At 41.8% G+C, this 25590-nt stretch overlaps 1 protein-coding gene across 2 annotated transcripts; it reads right to left on the reverse strand.

The window, feature by feature from the left end:
* Positions 1 to 985: 985 nt before the first annotated feature.
* On the reverse strand, positions 986 to 24346 carry slc46a1 (solute carrier family 46 member 1). 2 transcript variants are annotated; one of them, XM_028806757.2, is made up of 6 exons: positions 23832 to 24346; positions 16552 to 16943; positions 13990 to 14450; positions 7913 to 7996; positions 7332 to 7488; positions 986 to 2015 (listed from the first exon to the last, which is right to left on the reverse strand). In XM_028806757.2, exons 1-6 carry the CDS (start codon positions 24186 to 24188, stop codon positions 1955 to 1957), a joined length of 1512 nt encoding a protein of 503 aa, XP_028662590.1. In that variant the 5' UTR covers positions 24189 to 24346; the 3' UTR covers positions 986 to 1954. The 2 variants fall into 2 exon arrangements, with proteins under 2 accessions (XP_028662590.1, XP_028662591.1); XM_028806758.2 differs by lacking the exon at positions 986 to 2015 and having other exon boundaries at positions 7328 to 7488.
* Between the last annotated feature and the right edge of the window lie 1244 nt (positions 24347 to 25590).

Below are 25590 nucleotides of genomic sequence, written 5' to 3' on the forward strand. Positions count from 1 at the left end.
AATATAAGTTTGCGGTGGGCCTTTTATCCTTAGATTCTAAGGCCCCCAGTAGCTCTATACACTTGGAGGATCATGGTGTGCATTTTCATGCTGAAGCTGTACATGACATTTCCTTTTCAGAATGTAGAACTGTGACAACTTTCTGCTGATGACTGAAAAAACAACCAACAGCAATGGCTCATAGTGAAACTCGTGTTAATGCTGTGGTTTAGCAAGTGCCGTCTTGTGACCTCTCCAAGTTTATTTAATTTTTAGCCAACAGCAGCCACATTCTCACAGAGCAAAGCAGTTCAGTGGTCCTGGGCCTGAGAAACTTTATGTGCTGTGATAAAGAGCGGCGTGTGAATATGGGCAGGCATGTTGTCGGTTGGCGCTGCACTGAACATTTACCTTTTGCTTTTTTGTGTACTGAGCAAATTGAAGCCTTGAGAGTTGTCATTTTTTTTTGTTTGCATATCTTCAGAAGTATACAAGTGCTCATCCAAACCGTCTTTAAACACTTTACCAGAGTGCAACTATCACCATGAATAGAAGTTTCAGGTTCAAAAGGTGGCCCGATTATGAAATCATATTATAGCGTTATTCCTAGTAGGACTGCTGTATTCCTGGAGCAGTAACTTCTTTTGTATACTGTGCAATAATCTGTACGAGCTTGAATTTTTTTAATTAAACCTAAATCTGCCTCATTGATTAAAGATCATACTGATGCTATGTTGTTTCTCTTTTATAATGTTTCCTGTTATTGGCGGAAGCACATTTAATGGTCACTGTGTAGTAAATGAAATACCCCAGATAAGGATTAGGTAAGGATGGCAACTCCAGAGAGCTCAATGCCAGCATGTCTTCTCTTTGTAATCCTGGACTCATAAATCAGCCCAGCTTTGTGCCACAGCTGGCTGCTGGCACCTTTGGGCGGCTGTTCCTTGTCGTCAGTCAATACTTCTTGCACAAACGGGTCCTTTTTTTTGTTTTTGTTTCTTGGATTCTTCTGGATTTTGTGGAGGAAGAAAAGAAAAGAATCCTGGAGTGACCTTCATTAGGTCTCAGGAAGGCAAACAGTAAGTATATAAAACATTTAGTCAACTTTAATGTCACATTTATTTATTAAAAAGTTACAATTGAAATATGTGCCTTTCATGTTTTCACAGCTTTACCACTTGTCCCATAGTTTAACTTCATATTCTGATATAATATTTCAGTTTTCCTCTTAGATGTCTTAAACAGCAGACAGAAACCCGCTTGTTCACTCAGACTTTCCTAAACAATTAAAGAAAAGGCAGTTGGACTCCACGTTCATTTGGTATAAAACTCTTATTGCTATTAAAAGCTAACAGTTGCCAGATGGGCTGTGCACAAGTCATTCCGCTACACCATCTCACTTTGGGAACGCCTGCGGCAATAAAATTTTAATTAAAAACAAAAAAACAATCTCAGGATAGTAGGAGCACGTTCTTGGACTAGCCTGCTAGTCATCAGCTGTTGTGAAGTCCCTCAAGAAACACCTGATGGTAAATCAGAGAGTGTGACCATTGAGGGACACCATGGGGGTCTGTATAGGGGTTTCTACAAGAAAAAATGCCAGGACACTCCAAAAACCTGACAATCTCAAATGAGACATTGGGTTATTATTTTCTAATTCTGCAACAGTTGGCTTCATTATTCGCAAATTGCTGTTAGGTTGTGCAAAAGAAAAGAGAAACTCATATTTGATTTTCTTAATTCCATTGCCACAGCCCGCCAGAATCTAATGAATCAGACCAAGTGTTCCACCGCCGCTGCACTCCCATCTCTTTAACCAAATGACAGGCTGCATGGTAGAGTTTTCAGAATAAAGGATCCTACTACCGGTGCTGCCATAGAGGGGGGCAAGTTTTCAAATGTCAAGGTACATCTTCTCCATTAAGTCGGAAGGCTTCTGGCTTTATCTGATGATGGCTCATGCAGGGTGGATCCTTCAGGAAGTGTCTTCAAATTGACGACTGTACTCCTGGCCTGTCTGCCATCGCTTCACACAACTGTGAAAACAAAGCATAGATAGAAAAACCCACCAGGATTTGTGTTCTCTGTTAGTTTAAAGGGTTCTGCATGTCAACAGGCTTGCTAGGTTTGTCACTGCTCCACTGACCTCTATGTGTGTTGTGTGTGTGTATCATGAAATCAACACACTGAACAGACATTTGTTTTAGGCCAGCTGATCCCCTCCGTGGGTCTACAAGAAGCATCCAAGGAAGAGCAAAAGATTCACTCACACATTACTGTATTTTGTTTTATGGGAAACTTGCCTGAAATAGCAAACACAACTAACCCCACAGGACCGTATCATCCTAATCCTGGTGCTAAAATACAGATTCAGTTAAATGATTCCCATTCCAAATGTGCCCTTTGCCAAGAGGTCAGTGTCTTATTCCAGTGTACTCTGGTCACTGCTGTTACCTCTCAAAATGCTGGCCAGCTTTCTTTTTAGGGGTCCCTTCCTTCTGATGATGCACCGGTCACACATTTTAACTGGTCTACCTGTGGCCTGAGCATGTTATCTAGAAAGAGACGCAACTCACTCAATACATTTTTATCTATCACGTAATATTTTAAAACCTACCTAATCCTGTTCAGGGCTGTGTGGGGGCTGAAAGAAGGAAACGACCACAACAGGCTGCAAGTCCTTCACAGGAGAAGGCCACACACAGACCCACAATCCCACGGGGCCAGTTTAGAATCACCGTTTAGCTTAACATGCAGGTCTGTTTTTGGTATTGAGAGGAAAACCAACACGGACATGAAGAGAACATGCAAAGTGCACCGATCCGCCTGTCGATCTCACGCTCCATTCTTCCCTCACTCGTGAACAAGACCCCGAGATACTTGAACTCCTCCACTTGGGGCAGGATCTCGCTACCAACCCTGAGAGGGCACTCCACCCTTTTCCGGCTGAGGACAGGCGGATCGGTGCGGCGTCCGCAGTGATGAGGGCTCTGCATCGGTCTGTCGTGGTAAAAAAGGAGCTGAGCCGCAAGGCGAAGCTCTCAATTTACCAGTCGATCTATGTTCCTACCCTCACCTATGGTCATGAGCTATGGGTAGTGACCGAAAGAACGAGATCGCGAATACAAGCGGCTGAAATGAGTTTCCTCCGCAGGGTGTCTGGGCTCTCCCTTAAAGATAGGGTGAGAAGCTCAGTCATCCGGGAGGGGCTCAGAGTAGAGCCGCTGCTCCTCCGCATCGAGAGGAGTCAGATGAGGTGGCTCGGGCATCTGATCAGGATGCCTCCTGGACGTCTCCCTGGTGAGGTGTTCCGGGCACGTCTAACCGGGAGGAGTCCCCAGGGAAGACCCAGGACACGCTGGAGGGACTATGTCTCTCGACTGGCCTGGGAACGCCTTGGGATTCTCCCGGAAGAGCTAGAAGAAGTGGCCGGGGAGAGGGAAGTCTGGGCATCTCTGCTCAAGCTGCTGCCCCCGCGACCCGACCTCGGATAAGCGGTAGACGATGGATGGATGGATGCAAAGTGCATGACAATGGCATTATAATCCACAATGTCCAGCAACCCATGAAGCAGCAATGCCACCTACTGCACCAACTTCTGCTTTTTTTTTTTATTTTGGTACTCGCCTGCCAGTCTGTAATGATACACAATGAATGTACAATTTAATTTCAGATAATTCAACTGCAGTTAATGACATGTTGTCCAGCTCACGGCACCATGAGGTTATTTATATATACCAGGGCTTTGCTCTGAATGGAAACAGGACTCATTTCATGCTTATTTCAACATCAGTCCATGGAAGCTTTGCTAATCAACATTAATTCTAAGTCGCAGTTACAGTATTTGTTGGGATATCTCAACCAGTTAAATTAAAGCACTTGTTTGTAGACTGGAGCGGTACAGCAGTGCTGCTGCCTCACATCTTCAGAGTCACACCCTGGCTTGGTTAGTGTCTCCATGAAGTGTGCGCATTTCGACAAGTCTTCCCTTATCTGAAAGTCAAATAGCAGGAGGGTCCCAACTCCGACTCTGGAGGGCTGCGGTGGCTGCAGATGTTTATTCTATCCATCTTAATTAGTGATCAGTTTTTGCTGCTAATTAACTTAATTTGTCTTAATTTTAATTGACTTGTGTTTTAAGAGAGCCAAGTCTTCAATTGTTTTTTTTTTTTCTTCCTTAATTAGCAGCCAAACAATAAGAAGATAGAAAACGAGTGAACACACGACCAGCTAACCTGCGTCCATCATATGGTTTCTTAAATAAAGCAGTCAAACGGACATGAGCCAACAGATGACCAGGTAAGTCAGGGTCTCACACTCCTACTAGTGTTCGTGTTATTTAAAGCCATTCTCTAATTCCATGGCTTGTAGCCATAGCAGATATTTCAAAACTGTTGATGTACCTTCTTTACAAAGAGCACCATTGAAATGTTTTATGGAGCTGAGCAGATCAGCATTACTGAGACCTTTACCCTTCTTTATTTTCAGATATTGTATGATGGACGCTGGTTAGCTAGCCATGCGTTGGCTCACTTTATTATTTGGCTGCTAATTAAGGAAAACAAAAATGACTTGGGGGGCTGAGTCTTCAATAACAAGTGAAGTAAAGTTAAGGGAGAGAAGTTAATTAGCAGTAACTGATCGCTAAAATAATAAAATGAATACGAAAACCTGCAGCCACTGTAGCCCACCAGGAGACCCCCATCATATGGGAGGGTTTCTGAAATGAGCAGTGGACCTGCACACCAGCCATGTCTGGTTCTGCTGCGATTGTTTTTAACCCAACTCAATGGAATAAGTGGGTTTGAGAAACGAAGGAAAAGTTTGTTTGATTAGTTAAGAATTCACTTCTTTGGATTTTTTTTTTCTCAACCATTCGTATTCACTCGTGTAAATGTGTCCCACACCAAACAATTCTGAGGGGAGCTTTTTGGCGAATGCATGTTCAGGTTGTGAGTAGACCCTCACAGCGCACATCTGTCCATGGTGTTTTCATAACATTTAAATGGGGCTTGATGCCCACCTGACTCTCAGAATTGTACCTTTTAGTCTCGTCTGTTGTTGAACTACAGTATTCTATAAAACGCAGTTTATTTAATCCTCTCAAGCCGGCTGTGTGTGGTGCTGTAATGCAGCTTCAAAGGCGATTTACAGTTGAACTCTGACACTTGCGTACACATACACTATGAACATCGGCTTTATTACCAAATTATATTAATCTTATGTCAATAAATGACTTTTCAAAGTCAATTTTCTTTCTCTGAAATAATTTCTTCTTTCAAACCACTGATTTACATGTCTATCTCCATAACTCTGGGTTTTCAGGTTTTTATGGTGGTGTGCATTCTGAAAATTGAATGTGAACATAACCTATAAAGTGTTACTTGTGTACATTTGGCTTTAGACTGTCCTGCTGCTGTCTACTGGGTTCTTGTTCAGTTTTGGGTTGTTTTAATTTTTAAAAAACATCTCTGACAAAATAAAAACGTAAAATTGCACCCAGACATAAAGGTACAATTTGCATGAAACTTGGCACAGGCGTTTGACATGGCCAGGTATCCACAATTAGGTTTTGATGACATTTCTGTGTGTGTTTGTCACCACATAGTCACACGTGAAGGTTGTCTTAAAAGGAGGACAGTCAGAGTCTCCGGTGTTGATGATAAGGCACGCTGGAAGCCCCTCCATCAGACGTCTGCTGTATGAAGCAAATCACTGAGTCGTGAAACTGGTTGGTTGCCCTGGCATATCAAGGCACAGGATAGCCATTACAAAGTGACAGTGGAACAAAACAGAGGGCAGTGGTTACAGGAGGGCTGCCAAATGGGAGAGTCGGAGGAAAACAGTATTAAGTGGGAGATGTCCAGGCCATCCCAGCACTAGCTTCAGCACTTTCCACCATCTACAGAGATATTCAGTCTTTAGCAGATAGCAGATATTCATGCAATATCTGCCCATAAGTTGATAACCCACAGAAGTGAGAGGCCATTCATGGCATCCCTTAAACGTCCAACATTGGTCACTCTAAGGATAAAACCGATTCTAAGTGGTATCGGTTTAGAACAGGGATGTCCAACTCTGGTCCTGGTGGGCCGCAGGTTTTCATTCTGACACTTTTCCTAATCAGTGACCAGTTTTCATTGCTAATGAACTCCTTTTCCCTTCATTCTTATAGCCCTGTTTTTTAAGGATTCAGTCCTCTGAATGTATTTGTTTCTTCATTAAATGGCAGCCAAACAGAAATGAGATGTGAAATGAGCCAACAGATGACCAACAGCGCACTGTTGATTTTCTGTTTTTTTCTAACACCACCATCAAGATGTTTTGGTGACTTGAGCAGACCAACATGACCGAGACCTTCACCTTTCTTTATTTTCATGTTAGCTGGTCATGTGGTGACTTGCTTTGTGTCTCATTATTGTTTGGCTGTTCATTAAGAAAAAAGAAACAACTAAGGGGTCTGAGTCACGTCAATTGAAACGAAGGCAAAACAAGTTAATTGGCAGCAAAAATGGCTCATTAATTAAGAAGATGGTTAGAATGAAAACCTGCAGCCATTGTGGCCCACCAGGACCAGAGCTGAACACTCCTGGTTTAGAAGAATATGAACTTGTGTGGACTGGTGGTGTATCATCATCATCTCTGTCAACAGCCACCAGTTTCAAACATGGAGGTGAAACAGACAAGTGACGCCATTCAGAGAACCTTTTAAAACTGACCACTGCAAGTGATATCTGCACCAATCCCAGACCAGCCATTTTCAGATATGGGTAGAGCACTGTGGGAAAAACATTCTTCTCCCTGGAGCAGCAGTTGCAGAGTGTTTGGTTGAATACGACCCTAACCCCATTATCTGGCTCCTGCATAACTCCATGCCTGGATCACAGGTGCTCACTAAGGGCTTTTCACCTAATGGCACAGCCCTATAAATAATAAATTGCTCTTTGCTCCTGCTTTTTAACTATTTCTACTCACATGTTACATGTTGTGTATTGAAGTGTTCATGCAAATTTTACCTCTTCTTTTGGAAGCAACTCCTTTTTTTTTTTGGTCAGAATGTAGTTTGTGAAAGACGTGTTCATTGATTCAAGCAGAGATGGACAGAATATGCAGAGACTCTAACAATTTATTCTACATGGCAGAAATGTCCTTTACACTTGCGTATGTGTTTATATACCCCCTGACTTTTTTTGTCGTATGGACTAACTCCATTGTCCACGGTTGATCTTTTAATATCGTGGCCGTGTATTACAAAGAGAGCGTGGGTTTGGAGAATAAATGAATGAGCAACTGAAAACGGGATTCAGGAATGGGCTGTAATAGCTGAGGCAGACTCGAGGAATTAAACTCACCCAAGGATGAGAGCCGGGATAAGGAGAAGTGCAGCACCAAACAGAAAGGGGAAACCTTTCAATATGTGAAGCGTTGCAGGGTAGAGAGAGTTGAAGACCCCAGTAGACACCAGAGAACAAACACTTTCCACACAAGCAATAGATGCAAACAGAGCTCCTGTGGGCAGAGAGGTGGAGAGAAAATACATTAAAAAAAAATGAGTTAAATGAAATAAAATCAGCAAACAATCAGTCAACAGACGGAGCCTCCTACTCACAGAGAAGTGCTGCAGAATGCGAGGTGGGCTATGCCAGAGGACAAGCAAGTAAACTACATTAACAGTCATTTTGGCTAAATTACTGAGACTGTATTGTGATGGAGATCATTTTAGTGACACTTTCTTATATTTGTGAGGCACTACAATGTACCACAGGTGGAATAAATTACTAGTTCATGGTCGTCTGTTGATGAAGTCATGTGCTTGAACACTCGTACACCCGGACAATTCTTGCAAATCTCATATTGCAGTAGGCAAGTCAGAAAACTGAGCTAACGTCTGGGAAGAGCAAACGGAGGACATCACACTGGCATAACTGCTTACCCTGCTCTGACATGGTGACGAGCGTCGACAGCTTTGATCGGAGCACTGGGGTTGTTGCCATTGAGAGAAACCTCACTGCATATCCTAAAGAATGAAAACAGGACGTAGAAATTTAGAGAACAACCTAAACAAGCAGTTTACAGACATTAAGCATGGGTGTCACCAACAGGTTTGCATCCCATCATTATATTGAATAGTTACTGCCGCCAGGAATGTGGTGAGTTCTATCAGCCACACCATACCTGAAATAAATAAATAAAAAGGTCTGATCTTGGACAGAGACAAAGAAGTGAATCTCTCATCACCGGCAGAAAGTTAGTGCAACAGGAGGATAAAACACACTACGCTCTCCAACTTTGATCCAGGAATGGCATCTGTATTTGGAGATGCCTTATTATGCTGCAATATGCCAGAGCATATTGTGTGTGTGTCAGTCTCATCTTGGCATCACAGATGAACAGCTGGGCATTAAAGGAATGTCTCTGATTACAGTTAACCAAAGCTGCTTCAGTCTCGCTAGGTGTCTTTATTGTAATATGAGTGCTGTCAATTGTGGCAATAGGAAAACCAGGCATTGCTGCAAATTGCCTTTTTAGGATGGACCTGTACACCCACACCATACAGAAACTGAATGCAGCTCCTCGTCAGTCGGTTTATGGTTTCCAGCACAGTGAGCTTGATAGAGCCGAAGCTTAGCGGAGATATTCCTGACCTGTCGGGACAGTTCCCTCTAGTAGGTGCCTGTTGCCAGAAAGCTTATAGTTGTTAACACCTTCATATGTACCAATTTCAAGGACCAGTGTCGGGCCCAATTCAGCACATAGTGTCATGAGAATGGCCCTTGGGAGCCTAAATTGGCTTAAAAGCCAATCAACGTCACTGGCAAAAGAAATTCTACTGGTCCCTAAAAACGTCTTCCCTTTGTGTTGACTATTTGCATAGCGCCAAACAAGCCATGTTCTCTCAATCCATTAGGCATGAACAGGCTGTAGAGCAAGATATTTGGAGCTCTCTGTTCTCAGGGAGTGAGTCAGGCCGGGGCTTTTACTTCATGCAGTTACTGATAACAATTATTGATAATCCTGACAACAGATAGCTTATATAAACTGAGCAAAAACCAAGTAAGATCGAGTGCAAATACACAGCTTGAACCTGTAAATAGGCAACTACAGAAGAATGTATACGTCACATTCATCACTTTTGAGGTGTAATATGTTTGTCTTATTAACACACATTACAATAACAGCTGGGTAATATAAATTATTATACTTTACAAGTGGTCATGTAGCTGGTTTGGCTGCATTTCCCAACTTGATCAAGAGTAACGTAATTTCCTAATTTCACAGAAATGTTGTGTACGCATGGGTCAGTGCTGCCATAAATAAACACACATTCCCCCGTCAGGTTTTCTATTAAAAGTCCCAGGTTTTGCATGGAAAGTTGTGTGTGCACATTTTGGGCGTCTTTTTGTGTGTACCAAATTTTTATAAATCTGACCCCAGTTACCCAGCACACAGTAAGCAAAGAGAACATATCTGACTAACTACAATGAATGTTTTCTAACAGTAAACTGGGAATCTCACTGAATTGCACACCACTGTGCTTATTGTTTACGGTTTGTAAAAGAATCAGTAAAGTGGATGATGATGAAGATTATTGTCATCTCTGGCTAAGGTTATCCCCTGTCTGTTACAGTGAGAACACAAAAGCAACAGGCTGAACAGTGACTTAGTGTAGGCACTCGTTACAAATCAGCTATTACACGTTACAACATTTTATTAATTATGCTATTAACATTTATTATGATATGAATTGGGAATAGACACATTTTATTTGAATGGCTTTCATAAAAACCTCATTACTACACCCTTTTTTAAATAAAAGCATAACCCTTATTTGTAATTTTTGAGCACCAGAAGAAAAATATCAGCAAAGAATTTAATTTCAAATTGTGACCTTTTTGCTTTTATGCCAACACCAATATCTTAACTATAAAGGGCTTTAGTAGACATGAACAGTTGCACATTTACACATATAAGCAAACTGATGGATGTACCTTCATACTAGACTGTAAACTCTGTACGTTTCTATTTTGTGGCACATGTGTGGTCTTCGTAGCAATTTGCAATCAAGTCCATGGGTAGAAGTTTGAAGGCACATGGACCTTTCTCATACAGACTCAAGTCAAAATGATGCAAGTTTGTCTGTGAGCACTAATGTGGGTCTGTGTGCAGAAAGTATTAGAGATTAAGACAGGCTGAAGGAGGCAAGGCAACAGACAGAGAATGCTACATGTAGTATATAAAAAATATATATATATTGTGGCGGGCAGTACCCAGCCGGGACGCCTGGAAGGTCCGGAAGACGGACTACGCCTCCTCCCAACCACGAGAGGGCAGCCGCCGTGGTTGGTATGGGGACCACGGGAACAAAGCATGGAAGCTCAACCCTTTAGGGGCACCCGAATGCCTAATGAGCCCTGGATGTCAGCACTTCCGCCACACCAGGAGTAGAGGAGTGGAAGCGGTGAAGGAAGGCAAGAAAGGACTGTTGAGAGCCCAGACTTGAGGGTGTGTGGTGCAGGGGCACTGGGTTGTACGTGGTACACTGTAAATAGTTGTAAATCTGTATAATAAAGTGTGTGGTGTTTTGAACCATTGGTGTCTGCCTGTCTGTGCCTGGGGGGGGGGGTCTCCACAATATATTATATATATAATATACACACAGGGTGAGTCAAAAATATGTTGACATTTGAATGGCAGAAACAATTTATTCACAAAACATATTTCATATGTGCAAGATGATTTACAGGAGTGTCTCAAACTGTTCGACATCATGTTCAACACATGTACCATATGTGGCACATAAATTGTATATAAGAATATACTGTACATAGCAGTACCATTAGTGTTAACATAATTTTGACTCCCCCTATATATATATATATATATATATATATATATATATATAATATATATATATAATATATATAGTTATTTCTTTCTCATTAACATGATTGGTGTTACTTTTTTAGTTAAATTTGTCTTTTATAATATATGACAATGCACTTGTGAAACTTACTGTTAATCATAAAAATCTTCAAAAGTATACATTTTCTTTGATTATTACATTTTCTGATTATCTATTTTTGTTTTGTTTGTTCTTCTGATCTGCCTATCCATATTACTAACCGAGAATGCTAAACCGGATGATGGACGCAGGCACATCCGGCAATGGGCCGTAGCTGCAAAAAGACGTACTGCGCAGGCGCAAAAAGAGTCCGCGAGAGTCGGCTGAGGAGCCGAGAAAGGCGGACAAAAGAGGGCGAGAGAGGCGGATGAGGGGCCGCGAGAGGCGCAGGCGCAAAAAGAGTCCGCGAGAGTCGGAGAAAGGCGGAGAAAAGAGGGCGACAAAGGCGGATGAGGGGCCGCGAGTGGCGGACAAGACCACAGAAAAAAGGAGTGAGCACATACAAAAAGGAGAAATGAGGCGCAAAGTCAAACGCAGGAAAAGCACGAAACACATTGCACACGAAACTAGACCCGAAAAAAAAAAAAAAAAGAGGCTCGCGCACAACAGCAAGGCACCCCGCCCCCCCTACAGGCACCGGACGGGACACACACCAAGAGGGGGATTCAACAAGCCCATGGAACACAAAAAAAAGAACACAAAACCACCCCACAGACCCTACAAGCGAGGGACGGGACACACACAAAGAGGGGGATTCAACAAGACACAGGAACACAAAAAGAAAGAAGACGCTCGCGCAACAACAATCCTCAACAATCCCCCCCCCCCCCCCACCCACATCCATAAGAAGTGACACCCAAAGCCACATATTCTAAAGTGAACGTCAGCACCTTCACACTAGACAGCATAGGTGTCAGCATTGGTGGATCTCCTTACAATAAAGCACTATTAACCGTTCAACTGCAGAAAAGGAAACATATTAACAGTGACTGCGACCCTCCTTATTACTTATCCATATTTCGGATGCTGAGAAAGAAACAAGTCATGAATACACGGTCACGGGTACAAAACGAAAAGGAAAGGATAACAGGAACAAACACACGAACACGAAAGAAACAACAAAATAGACGGCTATGCAGCATAGGTGGATCTCATTACAATAAGGCAGTATTAACCGTTCAACCGCAGAAAAGGCTCCATATTAACAGTGAGTGCAATACTTCTTATTACTTATCCATATTTCTAAAAGAAAAAATGTCTCGACTCCAAAAACGCAAAGCTCAACTAAAGCTTCTAACTAACGATGTACCTAAAAGTAAAAACTTTATGAACTGCATTAGATCCTACAATAGTTCATTTGCTTTTAGTAAATATCAGGCCACCAAAAGGCAATGGCCCATACTGCTTTCCCATATGTGCACAAATACTGCATCGCATTGGAACAGTGCACCCTGAAACAAATCAACAACGCAAATATGCACAAATCTACATCCTGGATCCACATGACGCAAACTATCAATCAAAGTGCTGCATCGCAACAGGCACGGATTCAAAACGAAACACCTCCCGTCTCAGACATGCGTTAACGGCAAGGAAGGCTACAACGGGCTTCTCACACAGCACAGGCAAATCGATTACAGCTCCAAAACAACACGTCCCAAATACTACACATGCAACAACGCGCCTCTCAAACGGCACAAGCAAAACATACACCAGGAAAATTCATTCGGATTAATGAATGTCATTTGCAATCATTGTCATTCAGTTCACTTCCCTGAAGAAACAACTGGCAATACAAGTAATACATTTACACGTTGTTGTCAAAAGGGTCAAATTAGACTGCCTTCTTTACATTCATATACTGAATATCTACAGAAGCTTATAACTGACGATGTACCTGAAAGTGAAATCTTTATCAACTGCATTAGATCCTACAAATCGGTATCCACTATGAACATTAACGGTGGCACTGCACGTGACATCCGTCTTCAAAAAATGTTGTTTATTGATGAATGTACAATGGCATGAAGTCACTTACTCAACACCATTCATAAACTTCTACAAACGTTTATGAATAATAATATTCGATTTGGAGGAAAGGTTCTTTTATTAGGAGGAGATTTTAAACAGTGATTAGCTATTCTTCCAGATGCCATGCACTCAGCTATTGTTCAGTGCACCTTAAAATACGCAGACAATTGGCATTGCTTTCAAAAGATACAGTTAGTAAAAAAGATACGATGTCCAGAACCAGATCATAACAATTGCTTATTACAACTGAGAGATGGTACACTCACCAATACAGATGGACTTCAGCCACATATTATTACAATTCCTCAAGCCTTTATCTGCGATGACTTAGTTACAGAGAGATTTGGAACAGCAATCTCATTAGACCAAATGCCCCTTTTAACACAACGCACTATATTATGTCCAAAAAATATTAATATGGAAAACATAAATACCCAAGTCATTCCATTACTTCCTGGAGAGACACAACTCTTTCTAAGCTCTGACAAAGTTGACTCTGATCACGATAATGACCATCTTCATTGACCTTACAAGTTCTGACCTGGAATTACCTTTTACACTTAAACGGCGTGTACAAAGAAATTTTCCAATAAACCTTTACACTGTGCCACACACTTTATTGTTTGCTTTCTATTTGCATCATCTACACCGTCACACTATTCTATATCTCATTCATACATCACGCTCTTTGTCATTCCCAACACCAGGGGTTGGCGAGCGAAGCGAGCAGGGGGCGGAGCCCCCTAGTTTATTCTACTAATTCATAATTAATTTAGACATAAGCAGTTGTTTTTATATGATGTATTTGGTGGGTTATTAATTCGACATTTACATCAGGACAGAAATCCTTAACTGTTTATGTGATGTACTGGGGAGATTTTGAGAGTCCTGAAATTTGGCACCTTTGAATTTTACTTATTGAGATGTAAGCTGTCCTATTCTATTTTTCTGGATCATTTAACCTGTTCCTCCCATTTTCGAAAATCCCCTAGATAGATAGATACCTGCAGATAGAACTTTATTATCAGTCACACTTGAGTAAATAAAGTTAATGTTATAATGTTTTTCAGTTTTACCTGTAAACATCAGTGCAGTGGAGTTTGCCAGTGCGATGACCACTAGGCCGCTGATGTTTGAACACAAGCCAACAACAGCCACCCAGGAGTCTTCCAAGCATACCTGCATCACTCTCAAGCCTAGCAGGCTGCTTAGGTAAGTCAGATGTTCTGCGGCTGAGCCGTAACCAATCAGTGTCGAGTCCCAGCACAGTGGAGCGCTAAGCTCATACAGCACATACAGATCCTTGGCACCAAAGTGGACAGTGACCACTATGAAGAAGGCTGCTGTGTAAAACCCTAATTTTGCTCTGCGGCCCCATTCTCCTCGAGTGCTGTAAAGATTGTACACAGCCTTGTAATGCTTTAGGGTGAAGAGTCTGGCTTCCTTGTCGGGCGTCACAGACTCTGGAATAAGTAGATAAGCATAAAGGGCTGTTGCAAGGTTGATGGCCAAGACAAGCCAGAAGGGATTGATGTAGCTGTAAAGATAAAAACAATATACTTACTGAACCAAATAGACTCATATTGACATTAATAATTAAAGAATAATTCTGTTTAGCTTTTTCATATCAGGATTTCTAAATTTATCAAATATATTGCCAAGTACAGAAAGTGACACGTCGATAAGTGACTACAAGTTAGCACACACAGATTTTTGCATTTGCTGGTTTTGTTATTTCCAGCACTGTTTTGGCAGTAAACTAATTGATTGCACTGAATGACCAAATGCTATGTAAACATCCACAATGTACACACATTTTAGTGAGCAGAAAAAAGGGGTTAACATCTCAACAATGGGAGGTACCAGTTTTAACAATACCACTTTCCACATATGTGTTTAACACACCATTGCAGACAGAAGACATATTAAAAAGAAAAATGACTATTTGCACCTCCTAAGTGGCAGCTAGTGGGGTCTACAGGCCAAGGAAGTTCCTGTCTCTGTATAGCACTAGGCTGCCAGTTCAATTCTTATTAATTCTTATTTCTATCTTACTGTATGAGTCTGAGCAAGCCATCAAACCTGCCTGAGCTTAATTTGCAAAAGATGCATGTACTACCCTCTAAATGTGTAAGTCACCTTGGATAAATTGTATAGTGCACCCATCATTCCCCTCCTGAAACAAACACAGAAAACACCAAGCCTGTAATGTGACAGCATTGTAAGATTCTCAATGAGGAATCTGGAAGACAGAGAAATGCTCACAAACAAACTATGCTGTTATTTCTTCTTTATAATTTAAACATATTGGCTATTGTTATTTGTCCTAATCTGAGAGAAACTAAGCAAAACTTGCATGTATTTTATGTAATCCGAGTGTGCAAGCATCACCTAATGTTATCTTGGCTCTGAACGGATGGCCAGTCCATAAATACATTATCAAACAGTTAAATTCAATTCAGGATCAGTGACTTGCTATCACTTTTGATTTTTTGTTAATTTATTAAAAATAATGTCAGTTATTTTATACAACCATACAGTTTTAGGTATTATAGAACTATATGATGTGAAAAGTACGAAGGTAACCATATGACTATAAACATACCATACCTATGAATGCCTCCATGTCTCAGCACACATCACATCAAGGGACATCTTGACTGTGCCCATTATCTCCAGGGCTTTAATAAAAACTTATGATTGAGTGATCATGTGCATTAACGAGCTGCATGACTTCATGTCCCATCATGCACTTTTCATCGTCTTACACACACTTTGCCAGTTTTCTTTTATATTAATACACAATTTATTTTAAATGACACCCAACTGCCCTAGAAACTCATTATAAACACATTCATACACAATAAAAAATAATACGAGGGGCATTCAGATAGAACCAGGAATTTATGAGCTACACGTTATTTATTGAATACAAGAAACGACTTGCTCACTGGTTTTCTATGTAGTCTCCTGCCACTGCAATCCACTTGTTCCAGCGCTCAGGAAGCTTTTTAATCTCAGAAGAGTAGAATCTTTTGACTGCATGTTGACCCATTCTTGCACAGCGTCAATAACCTCACCTCCTCATTTGACTGGAATTTCTCCCCTCCAAAAAGTTCCTTAAGTGGACCGAAGAGATGATACTCATCCCCGAACTGATTTTTAAATAAATCCGAGATGGAATGACTCCTTCATTTGTCAAAAATTGAACAATAATCCGCTGAGCAACACTACTGTGTCCCTCCTGCTCCAACATGTTGGAAAGAGCAGTTCGCTCTACTAACACCTTCAATCATGGATGGGTTTGCCCAATTAGTCACATCTACCTGGCACTTTTTATAAGAGCAGAGCATGAAAATTCCTGTTTATAACTGAACGCCCCTCATAATAAAAAATAAAAAAACAGTGTCTTTGAATATAGCATTAGTACTATAGCAGAAGGAAAAAGTATTATTAATTTAGTTTAAAGTGATCTTTTAGGTGAAAGTAAACCATACTATCAATCCCAAATAACACAGAAATCACTTATTATTATTAAAGGAAATATATCAGACCTTAATTTCAAAAGTCAGCAGAGTTAGCAAGCCTCTCAGGAGTGATTTTGATGCTCTGGTTTGGAACTGAAGAATCAAACCTACCCCTGCGCTTGAAGCCACTGCCCTCCCACAATGCTTGCCAGCATTCCTGCCAAACCCAGGCAGGCCTCCAAGATGGCCACTCGGAAAGTACGAGCTTGTCTGTCACTGGTGTCCGCTATGTATGCAAAGCAGCCTGCAAGAATAGCATTGAAGTCTCCAGAAAGACCACTCAGCAACCGGCCAAGGAGAAACCAGGCCACGTGTAGCCGCAGGTACATCACAAGCAGATAGAGGCCAGCCTGCATTGCCAGCCCCAGGCAAGGAAAGATGAGCACCGGTCGTCGTCCCACCTGGTCACTCCATGGCCCTAGGAGTGTAACTGAAAAGAGACCAACCGTAAAACCAGCTAGATTGATGTACAAGTTCCAGTGTGCGGTTTGCGTCTCCACTTGCTACATGGAAAACAAAAAAAGAAAGAGGAGAAAGGGAGGACATTAGCATTGTAATGCAGAAGAGAAAGGCTGATGTTGAAATGATAACCAAACATGCTGAACTTTCTTACTTTCTACAATTTATTTCCGTGGTGCCAGTTTTGTATTTGAATTTTATTTTATTATCAAACTTGAAGGGACTCACTCTCCACCACCACATCACTGTCAGTCTTTATATATACTAGAGGGCTTTGCCCGCTGCTCACTTCGCTTGCCAACAACGCCCCACCCCTGCCAGCGCTACACACATGTGAAGAGGGGGGGCTGAATGCACTCCAAGGAGACACAGTCGCTCCTCCGAAATCCCTCTTAAACGGTGATACAATGGGAAATAAATACATTTAACCTTCTCTTTGCTCGATCAGCTGCTGGCTTGCTGCCGTGCCACATGATGTGCATCTCGTGCGACGCTTCGAACGTTTAAAAGCCTGTACAGCAGCTGTCCTTTTGTCTCACTGCCTTGCCTCTCTTCTCCCCCAGACATCCTCAAACACTATTCAATCTCTTTTCGCTGTTCCATTATTTCACCAAGTAATATTTTCTGTTTGTTTGCGCTAATGTGATTTTTACTATCATTTTTTTGAGACTTTCGAATTTTCCTACTTCCGTTATCTCTAACCTGCTCTGCATGTGTATCGTGCCAACGTTTTTGAATTCTTTGAGACATTCTACTTTGTCTTTTTATGGCCTCAGGCGAGGACGGGCTGATAATTACTTTCCTTATTTTCAGAATTTGCACATAGATTATTTTTGTTCTTTTTTGCATTCTTTTCTGCTCTTTCTTCTTCACTTAATCATTGACATGTCATCTAGAACATATAAAATTGTTAAGAGCTGAGAGCACAGGAAGTGTGTCTGCCAAAAGCATTCCAACAACTGAAAGGTTAGATGATCATGCTCTTGTTTGAAAATGGTAAGTATGACATGACTTGAACGTCTCACGGGATGTGAAAGTGTCTCTCTTCAAAAGATCCCGTCTCGTCACAGGAAAAAAAATTGTCTCAAGATTTTTTTTTGATAATAGAGAAATATATATATACATACAGTAATCCCTCACCTATCGCGGGGGTTACGTTCCAGAGCCCCCCGCGATAGGTGAAAATCCGCGAAGTAGCGACCTATATTTATTTTATTATTTATACATATTTTAAGGCTTTATAAACCCTTCCCACACTCTTATAAACCTTTCTCACTCTCTTGTTAACCTTTCCCACACTCTTATAAACACTTCCTATGCTCTTAAACACTTTCTACATTCTTAAACACCGCAGACCAACACTGCACACTGCCTGCACGCAGCGATCAGACGTCAATGTGTCTGCACTCGCTTTGTGAAGGGGGGCAGCTGAACTCACGCTGAGCAGAAATGGACTTTGTGCTGCTTCTGCCAAAATGCCTGCTTGTCGCTCTGCTCGAGGAGTGTGTGGGTGTGTGGGTGTGTGAGAGCTGAACGCACCTTCGCTCAAACCCCCCTCCCCAGAAGCGCAGTAGGCTCCTGCCACTTCGCATTGTCAAGGGGGTGGGGAGCTGAATGAACGCGAAGGAGAAGTGGACTTTGTGCTGGCTTTGTGCTGCTTGTCGCTCTGTGTGTCAATAATTTAAAAGCCTGTACAATCAGGATTTTAGGTGTACATCACCAATTTTCCTGTCTCACTGTCTTGTCTTGCGTGAAGTTAAAATGTTTTATAATAGTGAGATGTTACTCATATCCTTAGCCCGACATCCACATATCATATGTGTTAACAAAGTGTGTTTTATAAGTTTGCATGTGTTTAAAGCATGTGGGATGGGAATTTTAAGGCTTAAACTATAAAAATGTTTATTTATATGGTCTTTCTGTATCGCGGATTTTCTCCTGTTGCTGATGGGTCTGGAACATAACTTCCGCAATAGGCGGGCAATCACTTGTATTTAAAAACCCGCGAAGTCGTGAATCCGCGAAAAGTGAACCGCGAAGTAGCGAGGGATTACTGTACATACAGTCATATGAAAAAGTTTGGGAACTCCTCTTAATTCTTTGGATTTTTGTTTATCGTTGGCTGAGCTTTCAAAGTAGCAACTTCCTTTTAATATATGACATGCCTTATGGAAACAGTAGTATTTCAGCAGTGACATTAAGTTTGTTGGATTAACAGAGAATATGCAATATGCATCATAAAAAAATTAGACAAGTGCATAAATTTGGGCACCCAACAGAGATATTACATCAATACTTAGTTGAACCTCCTTTTGCAAATCTAACAGCCTCTAGACGCCTCCTATAGCCTTTGATGAGTGACTGGATTCTGGATGGAGGTATTTTTGACCATTCTTCCATACAAAATCTCCCCAGTTCAGTTAAATTTGATGGCTGCCGAGCACGGACAGCCTGCTTCAAATCATCCCATAGATTTTCGATGATATTTAAGTCAGGGGACTGTGATGGCCATGGATGGATGGATGGATGGATGCATAGATAGATAGATAAAACTGACCACCTGTGGAAAATCTATCTAACAGTATTTTAGCCCATACCCAAGTGTTTGGGAGATTGTGAGCGAATGACTGGATACAAGACATTTGCATTATGTGACACAAGTAATTAGAGACTTTTTAAAATGGATGTTTTAATATTGTCTGCTGTCATTCAAGGTGGGTTTTCATTTAAGTCCACTGCATCAAGAAATTTGTGATCTCCATCCTTCATGACAAATAACATCAAAAGTGTTTCTTAGCCATCACTACAAACAAAATGGGTTAAGTAACAGTTATTAATTTTTAGGTGGAATATTCTTTTAAATAAGATTCATATACTTTGAAATAAATCTAGTAAACACGGACTTTTTTTATGTGTAGGGATAACATACTGTAGAATTTGGTTTACGCTGTGTTTCTGTTTACACACACATGTACAGTATATGCTATTCATCTACTTTGTAACCCACTTATCCAGTTTGGGGATGTGATCAGCAAAGAACCAACTCTGGACAGGACATTGAGCGTATCGCAGGCCTCACACACACACAGATCACAGAGGATGTGCTCAGTTCAGAATTCAAACACACGACTATGGAGCTGTGAGGCAGCAGGTAGATGGCTTTTTTTTTTTTTGTAAAGATGGAAACATTACTCTCTTATGTACTCCTCTAAAACATTTTGTCATTTACACCTGTGTCTTCGATGTTGCCTTTATAGTCCACCCATGTTAAACTCTTCTGCAAGGGTGACAAATTAAACAGAAGAAGGTATTCCACTAAATCAGTGAAATTCCTGTTGTGACAAAACTGCAAGTCTTTGATTTTTTATTTTTGACTTTGGAATGCCTTTACAAATGGGAGAGTTAATTAAACACAGACTTCATTATATGAGTGCTGGACCTTCAGTTAGAAAACTGGTGGGGAGTAAAAACTGGCAACCATTGTTTCTTACTGGGTCAGTTGCAGTGCACGGTCGGCGCTGGGTAAATCCCTTGCTGATCGGATCTTAAAAACGTATTTACGGTGACAAGACTAACTTTCGCGTTTAGCGTCATTGCAGTGTACCCAAGAGCTGTGGACTAACAGCAGACCAAGAGTGAGACCAAGTTCACTTCCAGTGTGCTTCTGGGAATTGGACAGGAGGAACAAAGTTACATGCTAACTTGCACCATCGCGTGAGCAGGTTTAATAAACCTAGTGTGGTGGGTAATGTTACAAAATAAATTCTGCACGCTGTAGGCAGGCCGTTACCAACATGAAAAAGCCCAAATATGCCGTAAAAATATAACGTATGGTTTCCATCATTTTTTATTTGGACTGATGTATAGTGTAAAACTGAATTCAATTATTTTAACTCAATGCCACAGAGCAAGACAAGCAAAGCTTAGAAATATTTATATTATGTAAGATGGGAAATTAAAAAATACTGATCAACATCCATTTAACCATTACTCTTCAGTAAAAACAAGCCAAGTCAGTGTCCCGAAGTCAAAAATCACTCAGCCATCGGTTCAGAAAGGGCACATTAAAAGATGCTGCCATCTTTTCTTCCATGCCGTATTTCTTCAGCGTGTCATTGGGGTATGAGTCTTTGCGGGAGTCCTCCAGATCTGATATGAGATCTTCTCACATCATGGATTATACAGAGCTTGTGCTCCACTGTGAACTTTGTGCTGTGTTGAGATATTCTTCAGCCTCTGACTAGGTATTTTATATTCAATGGTGACTGTTTGATTAATTTAGTAATTCAGGAAGAGCTGGGCAGGTACAAAATGACAAGTATCAACTCTTCTGTATTAGCCCTGTATTGGGAAATGAGTTACAGACAGACAAAATGTGCTTCAGATGCGAGTCTACTAAAGTGTACCTCTTGTCGTCATTACTTTCTGCGTAGGGATTTCATGACCTTGACATATGCCTGAAGGGAATAAAGTTTACAATAATGACAGCAAACCTGATTTCGATCTAATGGGGCTTAACAATTGCAATTATGTTTTAATAGATTTACAGGAGGACATACAATTTTTCCTGTGCCGAGTCCCTTTAAATCGAGAGGACTGCACAGTGGCACGTCATTAATTGAGGGAGGGAGTGACGTTAACTTCCAGTGCACCGCTGTTAACACTCACTTATAGTAGATGGCCAGTTGAGTAAACCAAAGAGAATCACGAAACAAAAACGAGACCAGCTTCAGATTAGTCAAACACCTGGGCAGGCCGCCTTAACGTATGAGCACTGACCAAGGGCCCCCACAAGCATAGCGGCCCCCAGTGTTTCTGATGCCTATGTACAGGGGCTCTAGTGCACTACTTTGCCTGGGGGCCTATGATGCTGGGAGGACGGCCCTGTATCTGGGCCTGACCTCGTTCTGCTGTTCACTGTAACGGCGCTTAGACTGGAGGATCATCTCCGCTTAGCACCGTACTGCGCAGGCTGGCCTTCATCCACTGCTCTCACGGTCCTCTCTCAGGCACACTGCAACTGGCCCACTCTGTTTTCATTCAAACCAACTCCTTTCATAATTAAACAAGCGGTTATTTCATATTATATGTTTTTGTCAATTCAGAAATGTCCACAGGTGTTCTCAATTTTTAAATGAACTGAAAACTTTTTTTTGTGGTCTTAAGATTCTGCTTTCCTGTTCATTTAAAAATATTTCAATCATTGTTTTGATGACAGTCACACTGTTGCACTTTTGCCAATTTAGAAGATGCGGCTGTCCAGCAGTCATTGTGTTTACACCTCTGTCTACCTTTTCACGGACGTTGTTTGCATGATATGAAAAACAAAAACTTTGTAGTAGTAAAGTACAAAAGGTGCTCTGTGCATTAAAATAACGTGTGTGGCTTTCGGTGCTTCATTAAGTCCCTGACCTGTATCTGATATTATAAGGAGGACTAAAATGCCCAGACCCTTAAAAACAGATTAAGCAGGCCCTGCATTGTCCCCGAGAACTCCGAGAGAGGCTCCAGCCAACTGCAACCCACAGTGGATAAGAGAATGGATGGATGCCTTTGTAGAAGGGTGACGAGCCAGTGCTGCAGCCTCACAGCTTCAGGAGATCGCATTCAACTCCCAGCCCAGTTACCGGCCCGTGTGGGGTGCACATGCTCACTACACCTACTCATAACCTAAAGACACAAATGTTACGCTAACCTGAGACTCTGATACGATTTTGTGCAAGTTTCAAGGGTGTGTGAGAGCGAACTACAAGAAACTGACAAAGTATGGCTGGGTATTGAAAAATGATCAATTTTCAAACAAAAGTGAAACACACACTACAGTGTCTTTATAACTGCAGAACAAGAGGACAAATCAATCCATCCATTTTCCTAACCCGCTTATTCAGAGTTGTGGTGTGGGTCAGCAATCACCGGGCACAAAGCTGGTACAATCTCTGGAAAGGGTGTCAGCATATTGCACTGTGAACACACACAGGGCAATTTAGCAATGACAATTTACCTAACTTGCATGTCTTTATTACTACGGGAGGACACCCACACGGACACGGTGAGAACATTCAAAGACCACAAAGGGACACAAACCTAGGTCTCCTTACCGCTGTGCCACCCAGAGTATAAATATGCCAGCTAAATAAAGAAGAGCTTTAATGAAATGAGGGATGAATGTGGATTATGAAGGTAGTTGGAATATTAGATCAGTACCTCAGGCTCTCCTTTGCGATGCAGTGCTGCCAAAATTAAATGAACCCGGCGAGCAAGCTGATGCTGAAATCAACAGCCCACCACCATGTTAGCTTGTCACGATATGGTAGGAAGTGTTATAAAACATCCCATACATCAGCAAATTCCACTCCTGTGCAATAAAAATGAATGAAAATACATCAGGGACTCCTTTAAAAAATCTCCACAATAAACAAAACTTGGCGAAGTGACATTTTTTTGTGTATTTTTCCTTAAGACTCGTAAAAGAAAAACAATGATAGATCGTTGTGTATTTTTTGAGTCACACTAGAGGTTTCGCTTCTCATAGATTTTAACTTTGTGGGTTTGTATTTATACTTTTGAAACGGAACTCCTTTCGAAGTGATGGCCCTCACGCCTGACCCACTGTAATACACAATCTTAAAGCCGGTTAGTTACAAAGTGTGGCGCTAAAGGCTCAGTAATGGTGTCGCCTGACGTCCCGTCCGGAGTGGCTCCTGCCTCGTACTGCCGGGATATGCCCCGGTCCCAGTCCCCCACGGCACCGTACTGAGTCACGCGTCATGCCCGGTATAGACTGACGAGGCGTCCCAGCGCGTTGGTAAGCTGTTTTTTAGGATCTGCGTGCAGGACGCTGCTTTCAGGGAAGTGCCGCTATAACCTCCGACTTACACGGCCTTAGCCCCTTTGATTCTGGCTCTCGATTTTCCGCCGTCGCTGCCTCCTACCTTCAGAAGGGAGTCTTCTGGCCCACTGTGATTGCCGCATCCTCGCTCTCGCGTGCCATTGAAGCCCAAATCGAAGCTTATGCGGTCCCACAAGTACTGAGTGCACAGTGGCGTCTGCAACGCCAGGGCAAACATAGAGAAGAAAAGCACCGGCTCTACGGAGACTGGAGGCTGAAAGCGAAAGCAACGAGAAACCGACACGCGCGGTTCCTCATCTCCCGGGCTGCCCGTCACCCGCTCCTCTTCGCCGGACTCCCCTGTCGGCCCGCGCTCCTCCATTGCTCTGCCGGCGACTGGAAGTGTTTTTAGGTGAAGGGGGGGAGCGGCAGTGTAGGATGGTGACTGTGGCTCCTGCATGGCTCCAAATCGACGGAGGAATCGTTCGGACCGTCGCGCATAAAGCAGAGGCCATCGACAGATACGTGCCAAAGTCCTCGGCTTTCGTGGACGGGCACATGGCTCTTAAATATGGCCAGCGACTGCGCCCAGTTGCACATCCCTTAAGCCACAGTCAGGCAGGTAACACTGGTCAACAAGCATTTTGCTACTGGGAGTCTCTCACCTTTATTTCAACAGGTTTCACTTGCTGACTCCAAATCTGAAAACCATTTTCGTCCAACACGTCCCGTTTTTTTGTTATGATGTTCCAGGTCTTGGACAACTAGGCTGACTGGTCAGTAAAGGCGGATAACCATTTTGATAAATACCGGTAATTCCACTAGGGATGCCGTTGAAATAAAAGAATTTGCCACACATTACTAACAGCTGTGAGTTGTTTACCTTGTCATTATTAATTTTATTTAAAAATTCTTAATTTTTAATTAGCAGCTAAAATATTTGTTACTGATTACCAGGTCTGATGTGACTCTAAAGCATAATGACACAACTCAGTCATGACGGTGCAGTAGGTACAGGTTTTACTGTTAAACATAACATTGCATTTTAGGACATTTTGTTCGTTAGATTCACCATTACTTTGAAATTTTTGTCAAGGCAATGGACAGAAACTGCGATGCTCTTCAGCTTTTAAGAAATAAGTTTGGTCTCAAGAAAAGTGAAGCCAAAATTAAGAAAGGTGTTTCTATTGTTCATGAAATCCATGAACTGATGTTTGACGTTGAGTTCAAAAGGAAACTGAAGCCAACTGAATCAGCAGCATTGGAAGCATTCGTGCGGGTTGTCCAGAATTTTCTTGGCAGTCACAGAGCAGAGAAAAGTATATTAGCTTATGGGAGCCTGAATGTCACTGAAGACGCATTTTTTACATTCTCATCTCAACTTTTTTCCACCAAACCTGGGCAATGTCAGCGATGAGTATAGGGAAAGATTTCATCAAGATATAAAGGTGATGGAAAACTGATATTGGGGAAAATTCACTGACCTCACTTTTATATTGAAGTAAATTGACATAAATATGCTTTAACGTGTCTCTGGTATCGTCTTCTGGTTTGTTTTCAGAATGAACACATCAAAACAATTTTGGTGGGGCATAGTCCAAACTCCACATATCGTGTTGATATATTGATATTCAAAAGTGTCAAAACGTGAATGATGAGTATTTCAAAAACCTGACGTGCTAGCTTAATTCCGATTTCGTATAAGAAATCAGTGTAAAAAACTTTATAAGGATCTGCTCTGAAGTTACCAGTAGCAAATAAAAAATATTTTTTTGTAGATCAGTGTAATCGATCTTAGACCTCACTCGTTTTATCAGGGCATAGGAGCAGCTCACTATCATGCAACCAATCCCAAACAAAAC

The sequence above is a fragment of the Erpetoichthys calabaricus genome, chromosome 8 (assembly GCF_900747795.2).
Source record: "Erpetoichthys calabaricus chromosome 8, fErpCal1.3, whole genome shotgun sequence".
Classification (NCBI taxonomy): Eukaryota; Metazoa; Chordata; class Cladistia; order Polypteriformes; family Polypteridae; genus Erpetoichthys; species Erpetoichthys calabaricus.